Raw genomic sequence first — 21,408 nt, 5'->3', positions numbered from 1 at the left:
CAAGTTATTGATCTTAGTCACATTGCTGTGGTAATGAGCATAAGTTGAGGGCTCCCTGCTAAAGGCTCATTGGCAATGATAAAAGTTTTCATATTTATTAAAACATATAAACAAATATTATAAAGTAAAAACAGTATGCCAAAATTCAAAACAAATTAAAAAACACTAACACTAGTCAGCAATATCAGTATGTTTTTATAAGAAAAGGGAACACAATCAGAGCTTCAGAGGAATTACAGGCCAATACTTTGGCTGCTTCTTATCACACTTTCTATCAAATGAAAGTTGCATTGCAGTTTCCATTCCTTGGATTTTAGCAGCATCATCTCCATATAGTCTCTTCATTTCAACTATTCTCCTTTCACCAGGCCTTTCTGCAGGTGGTTGAACTGTTCTCCCTGAAGTATTGTGAAAATCACGGTCAGCCAATACATACATAGCCTGCTGCTCATCGTCATACTGTTGCTGTCGCTCTGCGAATGTACAAAAAAAGTCCCAAGTGAGCATAATGTAGAATAAATGTAAACGTTGATTTTCAAACTTCACAGATAAAGAGAGAAATAGTGAGCATATTGGTCTCGGCGGCCCAGTGTCAAAATGTTCACATCTGAAGTTTACAGGCCACCACTGAGTGGTGCAATGTTGCACTATTGTATTACTCTCAGTGGAAATTCTAGAGCTAGAGCTCCTCTTTGGGCCAAATGGCCTGTTTCTATGCTGTACATTCTATGTAATTCTAATAAATGGAAAATAGAAACTTCAACATTTCAATTTACTTTACAGGTCCAATAACATTTATGATTTTTCTGTGTCAAGTCCATACCTTCCTCCCTTAAAAAAAAAGCAAACAAGCATTAGATCTTGGACCTGTAGATATTTTCATCACTATCAAAAACACATACCAATGCCATAGAATGTTCAAATGGCATTTATGGATAAAAATAGAATTTTGGCCTACATTTTGATTAAAATAGATTGCAAAGCACTGAAAATGTCATCTACAGTGAGAAAATGATACTGGTGTAGTGCCTTTACTGAATGCATCTACAAATTAGGAAAAGCAGTTCAACTTATTTTGTATTTATTTTTTATGGTCTGGGACTGGACATTAAATCACCATTAAAAGCTGGGTCTAGAAATATCGATCTAGTGGAAGGGAGTTTATAACCGTTATAATTTGCATTTCAATAAATCAAAAATGGTTTTATATGCTGTTTAAATGAATTTGATATTTTAAATACACTACAAATTCTGTAAAAATAAGTAAATCTGGGCAACAAGCCAGCCCATTAGTAAGTGATGACCATCTGGGAAATCACTTCATAAACTACATAGAAATTGCTAGATGAAAAAAGTCCAAGGTCCATCTTGTTCACCTTCTACCATTGGTCTCTCCTAGCTCGATTCCTGTATAATGGATGTTTCACACTCAGCAACACTTACAATGCTTCATTAATATGAAAACATCACAAAATAATGATTTTTTAAAAATTTACACAAACATTAATCCACTCAGATTTTTTTTTTAAAAATCAGCTCAGTGCTACACCTACCTGCCTCTCTACAAGATTCAAAGTCATTCCAACCACCTACTTGAATGATTTAGCATATCACAAATAATGTGCTACATCGTTAAGTACACTTAAATGACCAAACAATCACCACCTCAAACTGTTTCCATCAGTAATTCACCTCTATTATATAGCTAAATATGCCCTCACCAGTATTAACTAAGTTTGAAAGGATAAAATCCTCAATTTCACTTTTGAATATTTTTATTTTTATCCTTCCTTCCCCTTCCATTAACCTTTACTGCAATCCTGGTGTCAGCACTGGAATGATAAAGTGCTAAGCCCCAGTGTGCCAGACATACACAAGTGACTGACCATTTTGATAATCAGGATTCTTTATCCCAGCTTCATTAAAAAGGAACTGTAATCCCCAATGTTTTCCACTAAGTGCGACTTCATGGACTCGGACCCGAGATTTAAGCAGGTTTACACTGGGTTTGATGCTGTCTGCGTAAACACCCCACTGACACCAAGAGCAGCTATGTCCCACCTATGCAATAAATGCATCAATATTAACTCTTTTTACATGGAGCGAAGTATCCAAAGAGAGCTGACTCAAGTACAATGCTCATGAGTGGAAGTGTTGCATCAGTCACTTTTATTTTGCCACTGACACAGCTGTCTGCTTCATAGATCAGAATGCAAGCAATAAGATTAGATTTAAACCAGCTGACATTGAAATATCAATTGTTAACACCATTCTGTTATCATTTCCAGTAAGTATACTAACAAATCAGGCTTAGAAAAGCTAAATGATAATAATGCCATCAAACCAAATTTTCCATCTATTAATCACAACTTATTTAGAAGTAATACAATAATGGGCAAGATATTATTCAAATAGCAACAATTGAACAGAAACCAGAGAACCCTAATAACCACAGGTCATCACCAAATAAGAAATTAAAAAGTTTTTGGAAGTGCCATAACTTCCTCCAATTAAACATTGGGAAGACTGAAGCCATCATCTTCATCCCCTACAAGCTCCGGACCCTTGCCATTGATTCCATCTCCCTCCACTGCCTCAGGTTGAGCCACTGTTCATAACCTCAGTATCCTTTTCGACCCCAAGCAGAGCTTCCGACCCTGTATCCTTTCCATCACAAAGACCGTTTACTTCCACCTCCATTAAATCACCCGCCTCCGCTCCTGCCTCAGCTTATCTGCTGCTGAAACCCTGATTCATGCCATTGTTGCCTCCAGACTTGACTATTCCAATTCTCTGCTGCCGGCCTCCCGTCCTTGAACTTCAGATAATCCAAATGCTGCTGCCCATATCCTAGCTCATACAAAGTCCTGATCACCAATCACCCCTGTCCATGTTGATCTATAATGGCTCCCAATCCAACACCTCCAATTTAAAATTCTCATTCTCATGCTTAAATTCCTTCATGGCTCACCCCTCCCTAACTCAATAACCTCTTCCAGTCTGACAACCCCCCCCCCCCCCCCCCCCCCAAGAATTCCTGTTCTTCTTTGGATCAAAAAAAGGATAGAACAGGGTACTTTCTAAATGGTAAAAAGTTAAAAACAGTGGATGTCCAAAGGGACTTCAGGGTTCAGGTACATAGATCATTGAAGTGTCATGAACAGGTGCAGAAAATAATCAAGGCGGCAAATGTAATGTTGGCCTTTATATCTAGAGGACTAGAGTACAAGGGGGCAGAAGTTATGCTGCAGCTATACAAAACCCTGGTTAGACCGCACCTGGAGTACTGTGAGCAGTTCTGGGCATCGCACCTTCGGAAGGACGTATTGGCCTTGGAGGGAGTGCAGCATAGGTTTACTAGAATGACACCCGGACTTCAAGGGTTAAGTTACGAGGAGAGATTACACAAATTGGGGTTGTATTCTCTGGAGTTTAGAAGTTTAAGGGGTGATCTGATTGAAGTTTATTAAGGGGAACAGATAGGGTGGATAGAGAGAAACTATTTCCACTGGTTGGGGATTTTAGGAGTAGGGGGCACAGTCTAAAAATTAGAGCCAGACCTTTCAGGAGCGAGATTAGAAAACATTTCTACACACAAAGGGTGGTAGAAGTTTGGCACTCTTCCGCAAATGGCAATTGATACTAGCTCAATTGCTAAATTTAAATCTGAGATAGATAGCTTTTTGCCAACCAAAGGTATTAAGGGATATGGGCCAAAGGCAGGTATATGGAGTTAGATCACAGATCAGCCATGATCTTATCAAATGGTGGAGCAGGCACGAGGGGCTGAATGGCCTACTCCTGTTCCTATGTTCTGACTTTAGCCCCTTGTGTATCCTCCTCGCCCTGCCTTCAGTCGTTTAGGCTCTTCGCTCTGGAAGTCTCTCCCTTAAACTCTCTGCCTATTCACTTCCTTCTCCTCTAAGGTCTTTCTGAAAAGCCACTTCTTTGACCAAGCTTTTGGTCACCCCTCCTAACATCTCCTTTGGCTGTGTCCACTTTTGTCCGATTACACCTCTGAAGTGCCTTGGGATGTTTTTCTACATTAAGGGTGCTATGTAAATGCAAGTTGTTATTATTCTGATGTTGCAGTTTGAGGGCTCAGGTTTGATCCATGTGCTCCAGGTTAGCTCATTTCAGCTGAGGTTTTTTTGTGGAAGGGACACAACAATTGACTTATCTCCAATCTTGGAAGGTGGACGGAGGACAGGGAGAGGAAATTAGTCAGGGTTCCTACCCAAGATTGCTATTCTGCTTAGAAAAAAGAAACTGCATGTGGCCAGCATCTCACTTAGTTGCGATGCCCCCACAGTTGGATCGCATGCACCCATGTAAAGTTAAAGGTATCCGCTTTGGTAGCACTCTCACTTCAGTCAGAAGGTTGCAGGATCAAGTCCCACCCCATAGACTTGAGCACAATCTCGGCTGACACTTCAGTGCAGTCCTGAAGGAGCATAGGAGCTACCCTGAATATAAAGTTCATATTTTTAGTAGTGTTATGAAAAGAATGCCATACATTCCTATTTTCTGGTAGGCGATCATGAACCATTTGAAGGCTGGAGCAATCCACTGGCAGTGAACAGATGGCATGTCTAAGCCTCAAAGATAAATACACAGGGATGAAGCGAATCAAGGGTTCAGTTGCTGCAAAGAGCATTTTGATCCTCTGAAGCATATGACAGTATTTTATAACAGCTATATAAGACTCAAAGATAGTATTTTTTTTTTTAAAAACAGTACTTCTAAAACTTGAACTTAACAGTTAAAAGTACTTATGAATCAACTTGAACTTTTTTTTTGAGTAAGTTCCCCGTTTTCAGTAATTCTGAATTTTTTTCTTTTTTCCTCTCCCCTCCTAAAGGCAATACCTCATGTAGGGCTGCAGTCCCAAGGTAGTCTTCAGATCCCGGTACTGCATTCAAGTGACCACTCCATGTTTGGGCTCACACAGCATGTGCTAGGAGACTATGGGCTTCATTTTAGCACCCGCAATCGGGTGCGTTCCTGGCAGGGGGGGGGGGGGGGGCTCCGAAAATTGGGGAATCCCAGGGCGGGTCGGGAGCCCGGCTCCTTCCGGGTTCCCCACAGACGCGCCGGCGCGCGCGCGCAGCCCCCGCAGGTGGGAATCCCGCAGGCAATTAAAGCCAGCGGGATGCCACTTGAAAGTATTTACGTAGGTATTTCAGGTCATTAACTGACCTGATTAAGTGAAGATGTGAGGAGGGGTGGGATTTTATAGACAATTGGGACTGTTTCCCATACAGGGGGATCACTCCAAGTTGAAATGGACATGTTGCAGCTGTCAGCCTGTGGCAGCTGCAAAGGTCCATTTGACAGGGGGGAGACCCTCACTCATTGCAGGAGGCCACTCTGTCACTTGGGACAAAGTTTGGCCTCCACCACCCTCCTCCTGACAACAAAATTCACCAACTAGCACACTTACCCCGGGGTCCAGACACATGTACCGACCTTGTGGACCTCCTCAGATGTACATCTTCCGGATGGGGGCCGCCGTAGCTGCAGTCATGACCTCCTCGGAGGGCGAACAGCATCACCAGCCTCACCGTCCACCTCTGACATGTGGAGCTCCACAACAGAGTGCTGTGACACATCCACCTGCACAGCAGGAGGGAGGGCAACCGCAGAGAGAGATGCGTCGCAGAGGGCACTACCCTCGCCACAGGGTCCACAGACCGAGGCTCAGCTTCCTGGACCTCTCTGAGCAGCAGGGCACACGGAGGCTCAGTGTCACTCAACATGTAGTCGTGGACATCTGCAGCCTCCTTCATGCCGAGCTGCTTCCGGCTGGCCCGACCACCATCTTCTTACCTGTCGCTGTCAAAGTCACCACTGCCCTCAACAACTTCTCCTCCGCTTCCTTCCAGGGTGCCACCGGGGACATCGCCGACGTCTCTCAGTCCTCTGCACAAAAGAGCCCTGCAAATACACCTATACCCACTCTGCAGTGACACAATGGGTGGCATCAGTTGTGGGTCTTTATAGTGATCCTCAGGAAAGGGCATTATTGCACAAACCAGACAAGATTCGCAAAGACGTGGCAGTAGTGGTGCCAATATAATATGTGATGTGAGTTGGTCAGAAATTAAATATAAGTAAAAACCATGACAAACCCTCAAACACCCTTGTGCATCCCCTTCATGCTCACGACACGTTTGCCTTACGCTGCCTACTGCACATATAGAATCATAGAAGTTTACAACATGGAAACAGGCCCTTTGGCCCAACATGTCCATGTCGCCCAGTTTAGACCACTAAGCTAGTCCCAATTGCCTGCACTTGGCCCATACCCCTCTAACCCATGTAACTGTCCAAATGCTTTTTAAAAAAGACAAAATTGTACCCACCTCTACTACTGCCTCTGGCAGCTCGTTCCAGACACTCACCACCCTTTGAGTGAGAAAATTGCCCCTCTGGACCCTTTTGTATCTCTCCCCTCTCACCTTAAATCTATGCCCCCTCGTTATAGACTCCCCTACCTTTGGGAAAAGATTTTGACTATCTACCTTATCTATGCCCCTCATTATTTTATAGACTTCTATAAGATCACCTCTAAACCTCCTACTCTCCAGGGAAAAAAGTCTCAGTCTGTCTAACCTCTCCCTATAAGTCAAATCATCAAGTCCCGGTAGCATCCTAGTAAATCTTTTCTGCACTCCTTCTAGTTTAATAATATCCTTTCTATAATAGGGTGACCAGAACTGTACACAGTATTCCAAGTGTGGCCTTACTAATGTCTTGTACAACTTCAACAAGACATCCCAACTCCTGCATTCATGTTCTGACCAATGAAACCAAGCATGCTGAATGCCTTCTTCACCACCCTATCCACCTGTGACTCCACTTTCAAGGAGCTATGAACCTGTACTCCTAGATCTCTTTGTTCTATAACTCTCCCCAACGCCCTACCATTAACGGAGTAGGTCCTGGCCCGATTCGATCTACCAAAATGCATCACCTCACATTTATCTAAATTAAACTCCATCTGCCATTCATCGGCCCACTGGCTCAATTGATCAAGATCCCGTTGCAATCCTAGATAACCTTCTTCACTGTCCACAATGCCACCAATCTTGGTGTCATCTGCAAACTTACTAACCATGCCTCCTAAATTCTCATCCAAATCATTAATATAAATAACAAATAACAGCGGACCCAGCACCGATCCCTGAGGCACACCGCTGGTCACAGGCCTCCAGTTTGAAAAACAACCCTCTACAACCACCCTCTGTCTTCTGTCGTCAATCCAATTTTGTATCCAATTGGCTACCTCACCTTGGATCCCGTGAGATTTAACCTTATGTAACAACCTACCAGGCGGCACCTTGTCAAAGGCTTTGCTAAAGTCCATGTAGACCACGTCTACTGCACAGCCTTCATCTATCTTCTTGGTTACCCCTTCAAAAAACTCAAATTCGTGAGACATGATTTTCCTCTCACAAAACCATGCTGACTGTTCCTAATCAGTCCCTGCCTCTCCAAATGCCCGTAGATCCTGCCTCTCAGAATACCCTCTAACAACTTACCCACTACAGATGTCAGGCTCACCGGTCTGTAGTTCCCAGGCTTTTCCCTGCCGCCCTTCTTAAACAAAGGCACAACATTTGCTACCCTCCAATCTTCAGGCACCTCACCTATAGCTGTCGATGATTCAAATATCTCTGCTAGGGGACCCGCAATTTCCTCCCTAACCTCCCATAACGTCCTGGGATATATTTCATCAGGTCCCGGAGATTTATCTACCTTGATGCGCGTTAAGACTTCCAGCACCTCCCTCTCGGTAATATGTACACTCAAGACATCACTATTTATTTCCCCAAGTTCCCTAACATCCATGCCTTCCTCAACCGTAAATACCGATGTGAAATATTCATTTAGAATCTCACCCATCTCTTGTGGTTCCGCACATAGATGACCTTGTTGATCCTTAAGAGGCCCTACTCTCTCCCTAGTTACTCTTTTGCCCTTTATGTATTTGTAGAAGCTCTTTGGATTCTCCTTTGCCTTATCTGCCAAAGCAATCTCATGTCCCCTTTTTGCCCTCCTCAAGTGCAGGTAAGATGAGGATGAGGTTTGAGTGGGTATGAGGGGTGATGTGACAGAGTAGCGTTGGCATTGCAGAAGGAGATGTGGGGTGGGGGCAGTGGTGTGGCAGATGGAGTGTAGGGGAACGAGTAAGTGTACTCACTTTGGCTGACCTACTTAGGTCATTGCAGCGCCTCCTGCACTGTATGCAGGTGGGCGATATGTTGGTGGTGCTGGTGACGTCCTCTGCCACCTCGAGCCAGGCCTTCTTGGTGGCAGAGGCAGGCCGCTTCCTCCCGCCCGCCGGGGGGAAGATCTCTGTCCTCCCCCTCCTCCTCACCCCATCTAATGATACCTGGAGTGAGGCATCATTAAACTGGGAGCAGCCTTCCCCCTGGGCTGCTCCATGCTGTAATTTTTCCTATTTGTTGCAGCATGTCAGTGGAGGACTGCCCCTTTAAATAGAGCTCCTCCAGCTGACAGAGCTTACTGCGCATGCGCAGCCCGCCCGATGTGCAGATCAGCAGAGGGGAACCCGGAACAACAGGTAAGTGGATCCAGTTAGGCTGCAATCGCACGGGGGGGCAGACTAATTTCACCGGGCACGTTACCCACGCGCCCAATTGCCCCCCCACCGCGAACCTGCAGCCCTGCTAACATCGAGCCCCATGTGACAGAGGGAAGTGCCACAGCCAAACTATTAATACATGTCCATTTTCCAGAAGGGAATCTGAAGTCAACAGTAGTGCCCACCACCATTCTAGCCAATATCAGCGAACTCAGCAAGGACCAAGGGTCATTTTTTTGTTTTGATTACAACTGCAAGGGGTCAAAGACTAGTGGAATGAAAGTCTCCTCTGCCTGTTGACTGCAAGGGTCTTATGTAGAATGTATTTAAGACAGTCTCAGCTAAGTTTCTAGTGGGCAGAGTCATACAACACAACAGCCCCCAATTCAGTATCAATCGGCAATTTCACTCAGAGGCCACAGGTTGGCTGATGAGACCAATGGAAAAATATTGCACTTCTGCAGTATGCAGTGTTCTTTTGAAGTTGTGGCTGATGTACTTTGTTGGAATAAAGTGAGGGAGCTTTACTCTGTATTTAAGCTTGCTCTGATTTGGTACGGTTTTAATACCCCGTGTCTGCTAGCATTAAATCCTTACCTCGATGAGGAAAAAATAAAAAACAGTGACAATAACACCCTCTGAGGAAGGTGGATCTAACGGAGCCCAAGTGTGTTAAATTAACAATAATGATAGTCATTAACACACCAATACTTCAGCAATTGTCATTTTAACTACATATGTTACCTCAACTACCTCACATGGTACAGCTCAAGCCGGTTGATATTATCAACACTCTGTTTGTTCCAACATTTTTGTTCTAAACAAGGAGGGCATCACTGCTTGCAAACAAAAGCCTTTTTTAAATCTTGGCACTTCCAGTAGGCATCAACTCCCACTACCAGCATGTCCTTTCTCCTGGGACCTGGATTTGAATCCAGCCCAAGAGTGATGAGGTCCAAGTCTATTCTGTCTGCTAGCTGCAAGAGTCCCCAAATGAAATCACTTTGAATAGTGCAATGGTCATTAGTGCAAAACACAAAGCTGCCTTTAATTCAGCTTTAACCATCAGTGTTACCGAGTTAAGTACAAGCTAAAACTGGTGTTGGAGGTGGTAAAATAACACGATACTCTGCAGCAGGGGTTTCTCTTCTGAGATCAGGGTTAAGGAACATTGGTAGAGCAGCGTAGAGGAAGCTTTAATCCTACATCTCGATCAACACATGACCTGTGAATGCTGGACACTGACACTGGCTGCCAAAAGTGTAAAAACATCCCATTCCCAACACTGACATTTATCTCTGAGGGGAACAAAAATAAATTAAACAGAAATTTATAAAGCAACCCACGCAATACTTTTATTTTTGTATTTACTAGTGTATAATGGGGGTTGTTTTTGTATGGTTAACAATTACTCTCGTATTTTCTGTTTTTACAAGTTGTTAAAGGCTGAATTAGATTTTTGTTAAATTAAGATGTATTTTATCCAGGTTTAACTAGTATAATCTGTACAGATGGCATGTTAATAGCCACATGGTTGATCTGCATTCACATCAGGCAAGGGTACTTTATTCCCCAACACAACCCTCCCTCTGCTTTTGAGAATTACAAAATTATCACCATGCTTCCACAATGAGTAAATTACCCCACAAAAAAGGAAGATCCCAGCTTTTATTCCCAGTGTTGAGTGAACAGATTTCAGCTGGGGCAGAGGTAGGAGTGCTACAGATGGCCTCAGCACCCCTGGGTTATGGAATGGGGGGGAAAAGTCAGCCAGGGCTCCCAATCCAATCAGCCCCACTGAACATGCATAAGTGAACACTTGGCTATAAGGCCTCTGTAGTCAAATACTCACCAACACCCAATATCAAGATTCATACATAAATAGTGCCCACTTGGGCGAGGTACTGGAGGGATTCTGGCAGATACACAATGAGACCAGCAAGGAGTCAGGTGGCAAGAGGAAAAACAAACATGATGCTTTTTTAAAAATGAAAATCCATCACCAGCACACATGAAATCATATGCCATCAAGGACCAGCCTCTGGTTTAATGTCCACCAGCACCCAGAGATTTGCTGCAAGGCTAAGATACAACTGACTTTTAACTGTCTTGTTTCTGTTGAAAGCAATAACGAACAAGGAAGTAGAGAAAATCAGATAGCAAATTGGTATGTCAACAGGTCTATAGAAAGAGGTGGAAAATTACGACACAAACCCATGTACCGCAAACGGACAGTTGGTAAGTTGACTTAACTGCTGTCTATAGTTACCCTAAGCGGGGAAAAAAAACAGCATTGCTTCTTTGATTTAGTAAAAAAAATGTACACATCACATTAAATACTAAAAACAACTCCTGCACTGGGGAGATGTCAATAGACCAATCTGTAACACGTTCAGATTGCAAGAGGTAATCCCATGGGTTGGGGAATTAGAAATACCCATAGGTTAACAGAAGGAGGCAATTTATTCTAGAGATTTTATGAAATCAGCAAACTCGAACATTAAAATAAGCTCGAGAATTCCTCTCCCATTCCTGATTTCACACAACTGTGTAGCTTACAATCGCTGTCAATACCAACTTCATATACTAGGTTTTCTCATTAAAAATTCCACAATACTTAGTAATATAATATTCATCAACACTTAATAGGTATGGATGTCATTTCCATAAATCATGGTCCCCATTCCACTCTTCTCTTCACCTCACACACAGCCTTTTGGGGATGGGGTTTTCTGCATGCTGAAGCTTCATTTTTAGCGGTGAATAATTTCAATGCAATCACCATCACAGCTCCAACACATTTCATACTTTCTTACAGCAACACGAAACCCTGTAATTTAGCAACATACAATTTGGAAGATTAACACAGTTAAACTGCAGCAAGTCTGGCCTTGTTTAAAGTTTCTCCACCATTAATATTGCTTGTTGCCATGTATACGTGTATTTTTAGATTTATAGTACTATAAAAATACAGTCACTTTCCTCACTATAATGTAAACCAGATGATCATTTACTTAAAAAATGTTAACAGATGTCAGTCTAGAGCAATTTTATAATGGGGTAAGAGCAGAGGTAGTTTTGAGATTTTACCCCCCCTGTAGTCCCCAACTTCACTAGCTGTTTTTACTGGGATTGTGTTTTTAAGCAACTAATAAGAGCAGGGGTCTGAATTTCATTTCCTCCTTTTATTTGCTGATTGCACTTTTAGACCTTTGTCTGGAGGTGGACACAATCCAGGTTGTAACTATCCCAAGAATCCAAACTTTTCCAATGTTTCCTACTCTGCCAGAAAGCTTTTTCCCTAGTCCAGATAGGCTGTGAGAGATTAGGATTTGACTACCTGGGGATTGAGGATGGGAGGAGAAGAAAGTCTCCCATTCTACCACTCCACATTGATACATTCTCAGAATGAACAAAAAGTGTAATCCTGTTTTCTCAGTTAAGTTTTTTTAATACTCCCCAGTGACACCTATTGGCAGACAACTGTACTACAAAGTGAAGAATCACTTTCCTGGTTGTTGGAAAATGCTGCCCTCCAGTGTGGGAAATTGGATAAGACAAGGTTTCATACTTGAATAAAGTTCTGCTTTGGCCAACATTTCAAAGCTTAAAATCCAGAAAAAGAAATCATATACTGACAAAGGGCCACAAGTTTTAATAAATGATTGGGATCAAAGCCATGTGATGGGGTAGGTTTCCAAATTTCTTGTATGGTATACTTTTGCTAATTGTAATCAATGAAAATATCAGTGAGCATGATAACATAAAAGAAATTTGGAAACCTACCCCATCACATGGCTTTGATTCCAATCATTTTCTTGAAATCCAGAGGTTTCCCCTCTTTTTCTCCAGCTCTTCCCATTATTTCCCTCCCTCAGTCTTCCTTTTTCATCCTCCCATTCTCTCTCTCATACCCCACCTCCTTCATTCACCCTCTCAGATTTGTCAGCAGCAGCAAGTTCCACAACCCCAAGAATTTTATATAAAATTTACAGGCCATTCGGCCCAACAGGTCCATGCCAATGTTTATGCTCCACACAAGCCTCCTCCCACCCTACTTCATCTCACCCTATCAGCATATCCTTCTATTCCTTTCTCCCTCATGCATTTATCTAGCTTCCCCTTAAAAGCATTTATGCTATTTGCCTCAACTACTCTATGTGGTAGCACATTCCACATCCTTACCACTCTCTGGGTAAAGACGCACCCCCTAACAGCTGGGTGGCTTTTCTGCTGCAGAAGCCATTAGCATGATGTGGGTTTGTGCATGTAGCTGTAGTGTCGCTCCCAGTTTGCTCTGCGCTTGCTCTACTGTTTAAAAATTTAAACTAATTAGCTGATAATATAATTAATTCAGAATATATTTAGCCTATTTAATTGTGGCTGATCATCTCCATTCTACGTCTTACACATCGAGATTGAATGAGGGGGAGTAAAGAGCTACAATACAGTGAGAGAAAAGCTGCATGATGCTCACAAGACCTTAGTTGGTGACCCCAATAAAGATTATATGAAACTGTGCCTTCTTCCTTAGGTAATTTACTTGTATCAATTTTCCCTTGAATAATTTCCTTCTTCAGCAGCATCATTAATGCTACTTTACAATCAGAAGATAGGAGGTGAGCAAGAGCACTCTAAGATAACTGGCAATCTAATTTTCATTCTCTCCCTTTTGGACAGGATCTCGCTATGTGGCACTAACTCTGTGGTGCAGTGTGATTGAGCTCAAGCACACTGCTGGACAACCAAGTACTTTGATAGCAAACGTACAATCCCAAATATTTTTTTATAGTCACTTTTTATGTATTCAAGACATAGTTATCACTAGGCTCATTAAGTGCATTAGACCCTATGTCAATATTGCACATGGTCTCTGTATTGTTGTTCTATACTCTTATTTACCTTTAATGTAGGAAAAGTCTCCAATAAACACTTTGAATGGAAGTACTTACTGCCAGATAGATCCTCCATAGACACTTTTATTTATGGGTGCTTTGATTGAACACTGTGTTTGAAGGGCCCTTCTATAGAGCTCAGAATGCATTCATTGTCTTTGAGAGTCAAGTGACTGGTTCCAAATCAGACAGCACAGTGTATCCGCTACTCAGTGCTGACATGAGTGCATTTGGTCTTATTCTAAACTGCTCAGGAAAATGGACCATTTACTAAATGTTGCAAAATCCTGATGATTGGGAAAAAACAGCTGTAACCAAGTCTAGAAACGGAGCAAATACAAGCATAAAAAAATTACATTCAACCCAAGGAGTCAATTTAGAAATGATTTAGCTAGAAATGCGATGCTGTGTTGAAACATGAAGGATAGCGGAAGCACTGCACGTTTGTAATTACAGCTTCTGCACAGTAGTTTCTTGTTCTTTTCTTTTTTGAGCAGATTTTTTTTTTAAAAAGCGCCCTGTGTTACATTTAGGACTATATTCTCAGTCAATACTGACTTGAGTTTGAAAATATGGCAATAAGCACTATTTTAAAACATTAACTATTAAAAAATTTATGAATTATTTAGCTAAGTTTATAAACAAATTATTTCTCAATTACAGTATTTAATAATCTAGTAATCTGTTGAGGTAATCATTTTTAAGGGTTTAAACAAAAATCATATTTAGAGGAACAGACTCCAGGAAAGGATCATAAATTTGTCTTTTACTGAATAAACCACATAAAAGGACTGTCCAGAATTGACGACATACTATTGTAATTCAATTTTATCATCACTCAGCATTCTTGTGCCATTTGAAGCCTCACAATCCTCCACAGACAAGTGGAAAACAGACTATTGGTTATGACCATCTAGTCTCAGAACAGATGCTGAACGATTTAGAAAAAGGAAAGTTAAGTTTAAATGTAATATTTGATCACAACTATCAAATACTAATGGAAGCTTTAAGAATACAATTTTAGTTTAGATTTTCCTGAAGTATCCTTTTTAAACTGAACATGGATTGGCCAATTCATCTTTATTAGTAAACCTGCTAGTCAGCTATTAGCTGACTACTCAATACTTAGTGGTTATTTAAATATCACAATCTTTAAATTAAGATAATAATATGTCTCAAGTTGAGCACTACTTCATATTAAATATTAGCTCAAGACATCACTTAAAAGTAGCACCTCTCCTCGTATCTCTAATTCCATTATTGTCTACCTGGGCAATGCTTTTATCACTATTCATCCATCAAATTCTATTATTTTAGGAATAAATCCAAAGTGCTGCACTTGTTACATTTGATTTTCAAACTACTGTTTTGAAATGTTTCTACAGCATGAAAGGGGGTTAATAGAAACAAGAACATTTGTTCCAATCTCCAGTGTAAAATGTGATGCATTATAGTGAATGTGCTGGATTGAAAGTAGTGCACAAACTTATAAGGTGACTGGTTGGCACAGTGGCTAGATATACTGTTTTTTTTACTTCAGAACGTGCGCTTGAATCCAATCCAAACTTATGAAATACAAAGGGGTGCAAGTTATGTTACAGCTGTATAGAGCTCTGGTTCGACCCCATTTGGAGTACTGCAGTCCGTTCTGGACACCACACCTCAGGAAGGATATATTGGCCTAGGAGGGGTACAGCGCAGATTCATCGAAATGACACCGGGGCTAAAAGGGTTAAATTATGAGGACAGGTTGCATAGACTAGGTGTGTCTTCTCTTGAGGATAGAAGATTAAGGGGTGATCTAATTGAGGTATTTAGGATGATTAAAGGATTTGGTAGGGTAGATAGAGAGAAACTATTGCCACTGGTCCAGAACAAGGTGGTATAATCTTAAAATTAGAGCTTGGCCATTCAGGGGTGACGTCAGAAAGCACTTCTTCACACAAAGGGCGGTAGAAATCTGGAACTCCCCCCCCATAAAAAAAAGCTGTTGAGGCTAAGTCAAATGAAAATTTAGAAGAGATTGATCGATTTTTGTTAGGCTAGGGTATTAAAGGGATGTGGAATCAAGGCAGGCAGATGGAGTTGAGATAAAGATCAGCCATGAGCTAACTGAATGGCAGAACAGACTCAAGGGGCTGAATGACCTGCTCCTGTTCCTATGTAGGTTTCCTCTTCTGTGCCCTGGGTGAAAGAATTGGCACGGTCTCAGTACAGTTCTTAGTAACCATGAATCTGCAATACCAAACTATCCAGAGTTCGGTACCAGTTGGCTATTTCATTCAACTCCAGAAGAAGTGCAAGTTTATGCAATAGAGAAAAGTCACACCGGCAGAATTCAGGGTGCTCATCTACACTTGGGCGTTAAGGCACATGCTTGTAACTGAGTCTGGTTAGGAATTGTCACTAGAATTTTGGTACATCATAAATGGATGTGTGTCACCTTATACTTGATTCTGGGCTATGGTTGTTTGGGCACTGTTTGCCCTCTAGTAACATGCCATTACATACCAGTTGGTGAAGTCTACATATGCAGTTAATTACTTGTTGGTTTTTCATTCCTTCTTTTGTTCTTAAATTCTTTCTCCTACCTTTTGTCTTTTATGTGTTATTTCTGTTTAGGTTTTTGCATCAAATTATAAAAGTTAGTTTTATTTTTGATGAAGCAGGAGTTAATTTCTAAATTAACTGGCTCTTATTCTACTGTTTTAGTTTTGTTTCTGTCTCAACCATTGCAGTAAACCTATTCTGCCAACTTTGAGCTAAGTGAGTCAGTTTCAAGCTAAAGGAGGTTGAATTTATCCACGCTTCTTAGAGAGTGTAAAATTGTCCTATTATAGGTTGAAAAGCAACTGCACTTCTGCTAGACAGTATGGGTTAAGTTCAGCCTCCAGAGCTATGGAGTAATACTTTAACGGACCAATGTATTGCACTACGAACAAAGGTTTGTGCTTACAATTTCCAATACTGTGAGCTCCTTATCTTGACTATATCATCAGGAAAGAGACAGTGTGCACAGGTCAGCGTTATTGTAGAAGAAAAAAAGGGAGAGGGGAGGGGGAAAAAAAGTGTGATCTATTCTCCTGCTCAAGGACAGCACCGTCAAAGGCCTGTGAGTAGGTTAGTTGTCTGCCTTGACAATTAATAATGGTGCAGTGACACCTGAACTAATTGAACAAAGGGCACTTAAAATGATGCAAAAATGAATGACATCACTTACTGGACCTTTGCCTTTCATGTAGAAGTCTATCTTTAAATATTCTGCATAAAGGATTCAGTGATGCTGCACATGAAGCATCAGCACTCATTGCCACAGATTGGGAATATGACAGCTTGGATTACAATCTATATATTTTCTGATCTAAGTCACAAAGAGGTGCGAGGCAGAACTTGTGGTGTTTTCTTGCATGGTAGGGGTGGGGTGGAGGGAGGGAGAACAGGGGAAGGCAGCAGCGGAGACACGTGTCCAGGTCATGGGGATATATTCCAAGAAGAAAATTCTGCACAAACACTCTGACACTTACTTAACTCCTCTCTGTGCTTTTCTGTTTGTTCAAAATACTGGCGCAATTCCTCTGTTATTTCCACATTGCTGACATCACATTCTATTTCACTCTCCGAATCGGTTTCCCCTTCTGTGTCAGAATTCAAATCAGTATCATCCTTCAAATCTGCCTCTTCGTTCTCCGAGCTGCGTGGACACTGCCATCGTCTGGACTCATCTTGCTGAGCTCGTCTTGAAGAGCACGATGAACTGTTATGCCAGTCAGCAAAGCGACTTGCTGTAGGCTCCGTGTCATACCAGGGAGAACATTCAAGTGACTCAACTGCCTTGCGATAAGCCCGTCTATGTTTCTGCAGCCACCACATAGCTTGCTGATAATGCTGCCAAAATCTGGAGTACATTTTATGGTTGTACCAAACGTCTGCCATTTGTCTCATTCCATCACCCTGTTTAAAAGAAAATACAAAAACAAAATTATTTTTCCCCTTCTCGCCTGAAGACACTAACTTATGCTGGGATACAGTTTGCCAGGTACCATGTCCAAATGTCCATTTTGCATGTGTAAGCCTAGACAGTGAGTTTATGCAATAAAAGCAAAAAATGCTGGAAACACTCGGTCAGGCAGCGTCTGTGGAGGTATCCAGCATCGGCAGTAGTTTGCTTTTGTTTTGGTGAGTGTATGCAACCTATTTCACAGCTGCCCTGACTTAAGACTAGCTAACTTATCATAAACCAGGGATCAAATCTGGCCTTGGCTGGATTTATTTGTATGTAAAGCCTTTACCAACTATGTCACCATGAGACAAATGGGAGTAACAAACTGCCACTGCATCTTTTAAAGAAGCATAATCGGTTTTATTCCTATAGTCACGGGGATGAATTTATTTGGGGGAGGGAAGATGATAAAACTGAAAAAGAACAGGTGACCACATAGCACTACTCAGAACAGATTCTTGACTGGCTTTATATTGTTCATTTTTGTGCTTAGCCTTCTATTTACTGAAGATGGCAAACACTTTGCAATACATATTTCACTGACATGGCATCTGCTAAATCGAGTTGTACTTTTAAGAAGAGGCAAAAATAAAAGTGCATATCAGAAATTTTCAACAGAAACAGAAAATGACAAATCACAGGCCAGTCAGTACTTTAAAAGAGAATGATAAATTAGTTATTTGGGTGGGAACTGAATGCCAGCCCATCTTGTGTATTTTCCGTTTTTGTTTCAGGTCACAGTGTATTTACAGACGAGCAAGACCATTCAGCCCATCTTAATTTATCCAATCAGAAAAGCCCTATTTCCAGCATTAGCAGCACTTTCAGCATTAGAGAGAGAATTGAATAGCATACACAAATTTTCAGATTTGGTGCTAAATGTAATTCATGAGTCATCAAAAGAAAGAGTTCAAATCATTACTGCTAACATTATCTTTTATTTTCCTCTGCATTTTAATTAATTTAGAAAAGAAATCCATCCAATCTGGTGAATGACATTGACATTATTGGGGGAATTTGCTGAGAAGCATTACTGAGTATGCTAATGTGAAGGACTTGAATTAACATCCATTAAACCCTGGTGATCTCGCTGTTTGAACTGATATCCTCACACTGTCAAGACTCAGCAATTCTTAGCTAGTGCCTACAAAACCAAGAGCAGCAGGCACATGGGAACACCATCTGCACGTTCCCCTCCAAGTCACACACCATCCCGACTTGGAAATATATCGCCGTTCCTTCATCGTCGCTGGGTCAAAATCCTGGAACTCCCTACCTAACAGCACTGTGGGAGAACCTTCACCACACGGACTGCAGCGGTTCAAGAAGGCGGCTCACCACCACCTTCTCAAGGGCAATTAGGGATGGGCAATAAATGCTGGCCATGCCAGCGACGCCCACATCCCATGAACAAATAAAAAAAAATTTGCAGGAACAATTTTAAAGAAAATGCCTTGCAATTTTAAGAGCCACTGATGACAGGACACCTTATTATAAAGCTGTGTTGTGATGAACCCCAAGGCCCATTATTTTCTACAGGAATTAGCACCACTGCTTGCAAGAAAAATATTTCTAATGTTGTTCAACAGGGACAATGGAATACACATATTAAAAGATCCTGCAGTGATTTTGTGCTCAACTGAATAGAATCACTGGGATTGGGAGCTCTTATTTAAAAAAAATCTCAGATGTTTGGGCTTCCCTGGAGAATGTGTTTTACTAAGGAATGAATGTCAGCTGGGAACTGGGTGACACAGCGAGTTAGTTCCTCAGAGACCTGGGTTAGAATTCAGCCAGACTTTTTTGCCTGCAAGGCTGCTTTATGAAATGAGTTTGGGGCAGTCTTAACCCAATATTTTAGTGAGCATAGGTGACCATACAAACATAGTTTAAACCTACCTATAATCCTGCATGGATTGGACATCTTATTTAGAAAGGTTATAAAGATGATTTGCATGGAAAAGGAAAAAATAAATCACACTGGTGCATTAGAGGATGCTATTTTGAATTGGGACTGGCCTTAATATACAATTTGGGGATACAGGAGTTTTACTCTGCATCTTGCCCATGTTATACCTGACCTGAAGTGCTTGATGTTAACACTGGGTGCCAAAAATATTCCATTCAGTCACCTTACCTGGATATGTAAAATTGACAAGACAAAATAACACCTCTTTGTACACTGCTATTGAATGAAGAACTCAACATTTACAATGGTTTCAGGGAGTTATCAAACATGTTAGTGGGAAAATTTAACCTGTTGCTCATCCTCCCAGCTAAAGGGAAAAAATACAGCAATCTTAAAAAGGACAATCAAAAATTCCAAAACTTATAGCAAGCAAAATACAATAATGTCCATTAGCTCAGTCCAGTTTTGGATATAGATATTACAAATAAGTTGTAAGATCAGAGGACTATAGGAATGGTACTATGCTATATTGTCATGAATCTAAAGCTGTTACAGCCTCATCAGATCAATGTCTGTAGTTATTCCTGGAGAATTCATATTTTAGTATCAACTTTTAGAACTAAGTCAGAATTTGCTATACTGAGGAAAATTTCACATACATTGACCCACCTTCTTCTGCCACAGTGCCCCCTGCTCCCCATCAGCCTTATATTAACCTTCCTCCATTCCTTTTAGCTCAAGTACCATTCATTCACTAACAAACAGGTAGGTATCCTACTCTCAAATATTTAACAATATTATTCTTAAATGGCATATAGTTTACTACCAGCAGCTCAGATAGATCACAAGATGTCTGGCCTGTTCAAGCTGTGTAGGTAGAACTTTACACTGCGTGCAGCCAGTGCCTTGTCCAACTGGATATGGAGACTGAGCAAGAGTAAAAAAATATTTTCCTGGCCAATACCCCCTCCATTATCACAAAAAATATTTTCCTTCCCTTCCCCAATAAAAAGAAAATACAAGATCTAAGGGACACTATCTTTTCAACAAAAAGACTTTCTTAAATTGCTAGAGCGAATAACCCACAGCCTCCACCTCATAAGGAACTGACTGAACACTTGGAAAAGAAGTAGGCCATTCGGCCCCTTGAGCTCAGTCTTGAAAGCTCCAATTGATCCAGCATCCACAACCTTTTTTTTTGGGGGGGGGGGGGGGGGTGGAAAGAGGTCCATATTTCCACTACCCTTTGTGTGAAAAAGTGCTTCCTGATTTCCCTCCTCGATGGCCTAGCTCCGGACTCTCCCACCAGAGGAAATAGTTTCCCTCGAACTACCCTATCAAATTCCTGCTATCATTTTAAACACCCTGAACGGTCGATTTGTGATGAAACCAGTAGCTTCAGGAGCGCCTGCAGATTATAACGATCCGGATCCTGAACAGGGATCTTTAATTATAAACGCCCTGTAATTCATACAGCGGTGGCGAGCCTGTGACACCCCACCGCCGAGGCCGAGGCCAGAGCAGGTCTGTGAGGGAGTCGGTGCAGAGACTGCAAGGAGAAACGCCTGCCTGCCGGCCTCCGGCCATCTTAAAACCAGCAAAACCGAGATTGCCAGCCGCGGAGCGGACATTACCTGCCAACCACCGCCTGCCTCCATCCTCACCCGGGACCCGCTGTCCGATATTCACGCATGCGTAGACCGCATGGTCGCCTTTCTCGTTCCCGGCCGCCCCCCGCAGAGGGTGCGCGCGCAGTCGCCGAGTCACGTGTCAGCAGTGCGGGCGGAAAGGGTTGGACCGTGGTTCACTCTAATTGGAAGAAGAAGCTGCAGGTCGGCCATCTTAGTAAAGGAGAGGTTACATTAAATGCTGAGGTAGGAGATTGTGACCAACAGCAAATACATTCAAAACACTCTCAAAATATTCTAGCCCAACCTTAACTCTAAATCTGGAAGGTTACTTCCTGCAGGGGTTCAAATAACCTAACACTTTT

General features: G+C 41.9%; 1 protein-coding gene across 1 annotated transcript; it reads right to left on the bottom strand.

Moving 5' to 3' along the window:
- Positions 1-177: 177 nt before the first annotated feature.
- gemin8 (gem (nuclear organelle) associated protein 8) lies at positions 178-21,157 on the bottom strand. The gene is made up of 3 exons (XM_067992688.1): positions 21,050-21,157; positions 17,031-17,457; positions 178-473 (listed from the first exon to the last, which is right to left on the bottom strand). The coding sequence occupies exons 1-3, from the start codon at positions 21,071-21,073 to the stop codon at positions 217-219; spliced, it is 708 nt and encodes a 235-aa protein (XP_067848789.1). The 5' UTR covers positions 21,074-21,157; the 3' UTR covers positions 178-216.
- Between the last annotated feature and the right edge of the window lie 251 nt (positions 21,158-21,408).

Source organism: Heptranchias perlo, chromosome 11 (genome assembly GCF_035084215.1).
Source record: "Heptranchias perlo isolate sHepPer1 chromosome 11, sHepPer1.hap1, whole genome shotgun sequence".
Classification (NCBI taxonomy): domain Eukaryota; kingdom Metazoa; phylum Chordata; class Chondrichthyes; order Hexanchiformes; family Hexanchidae; genus Heptranchias; species Heptranchias perlo.
Note: the sequence above shows the minus strand (reverse complement) of the source record. Positions and strands in the feature narration are given on the sequence as shown.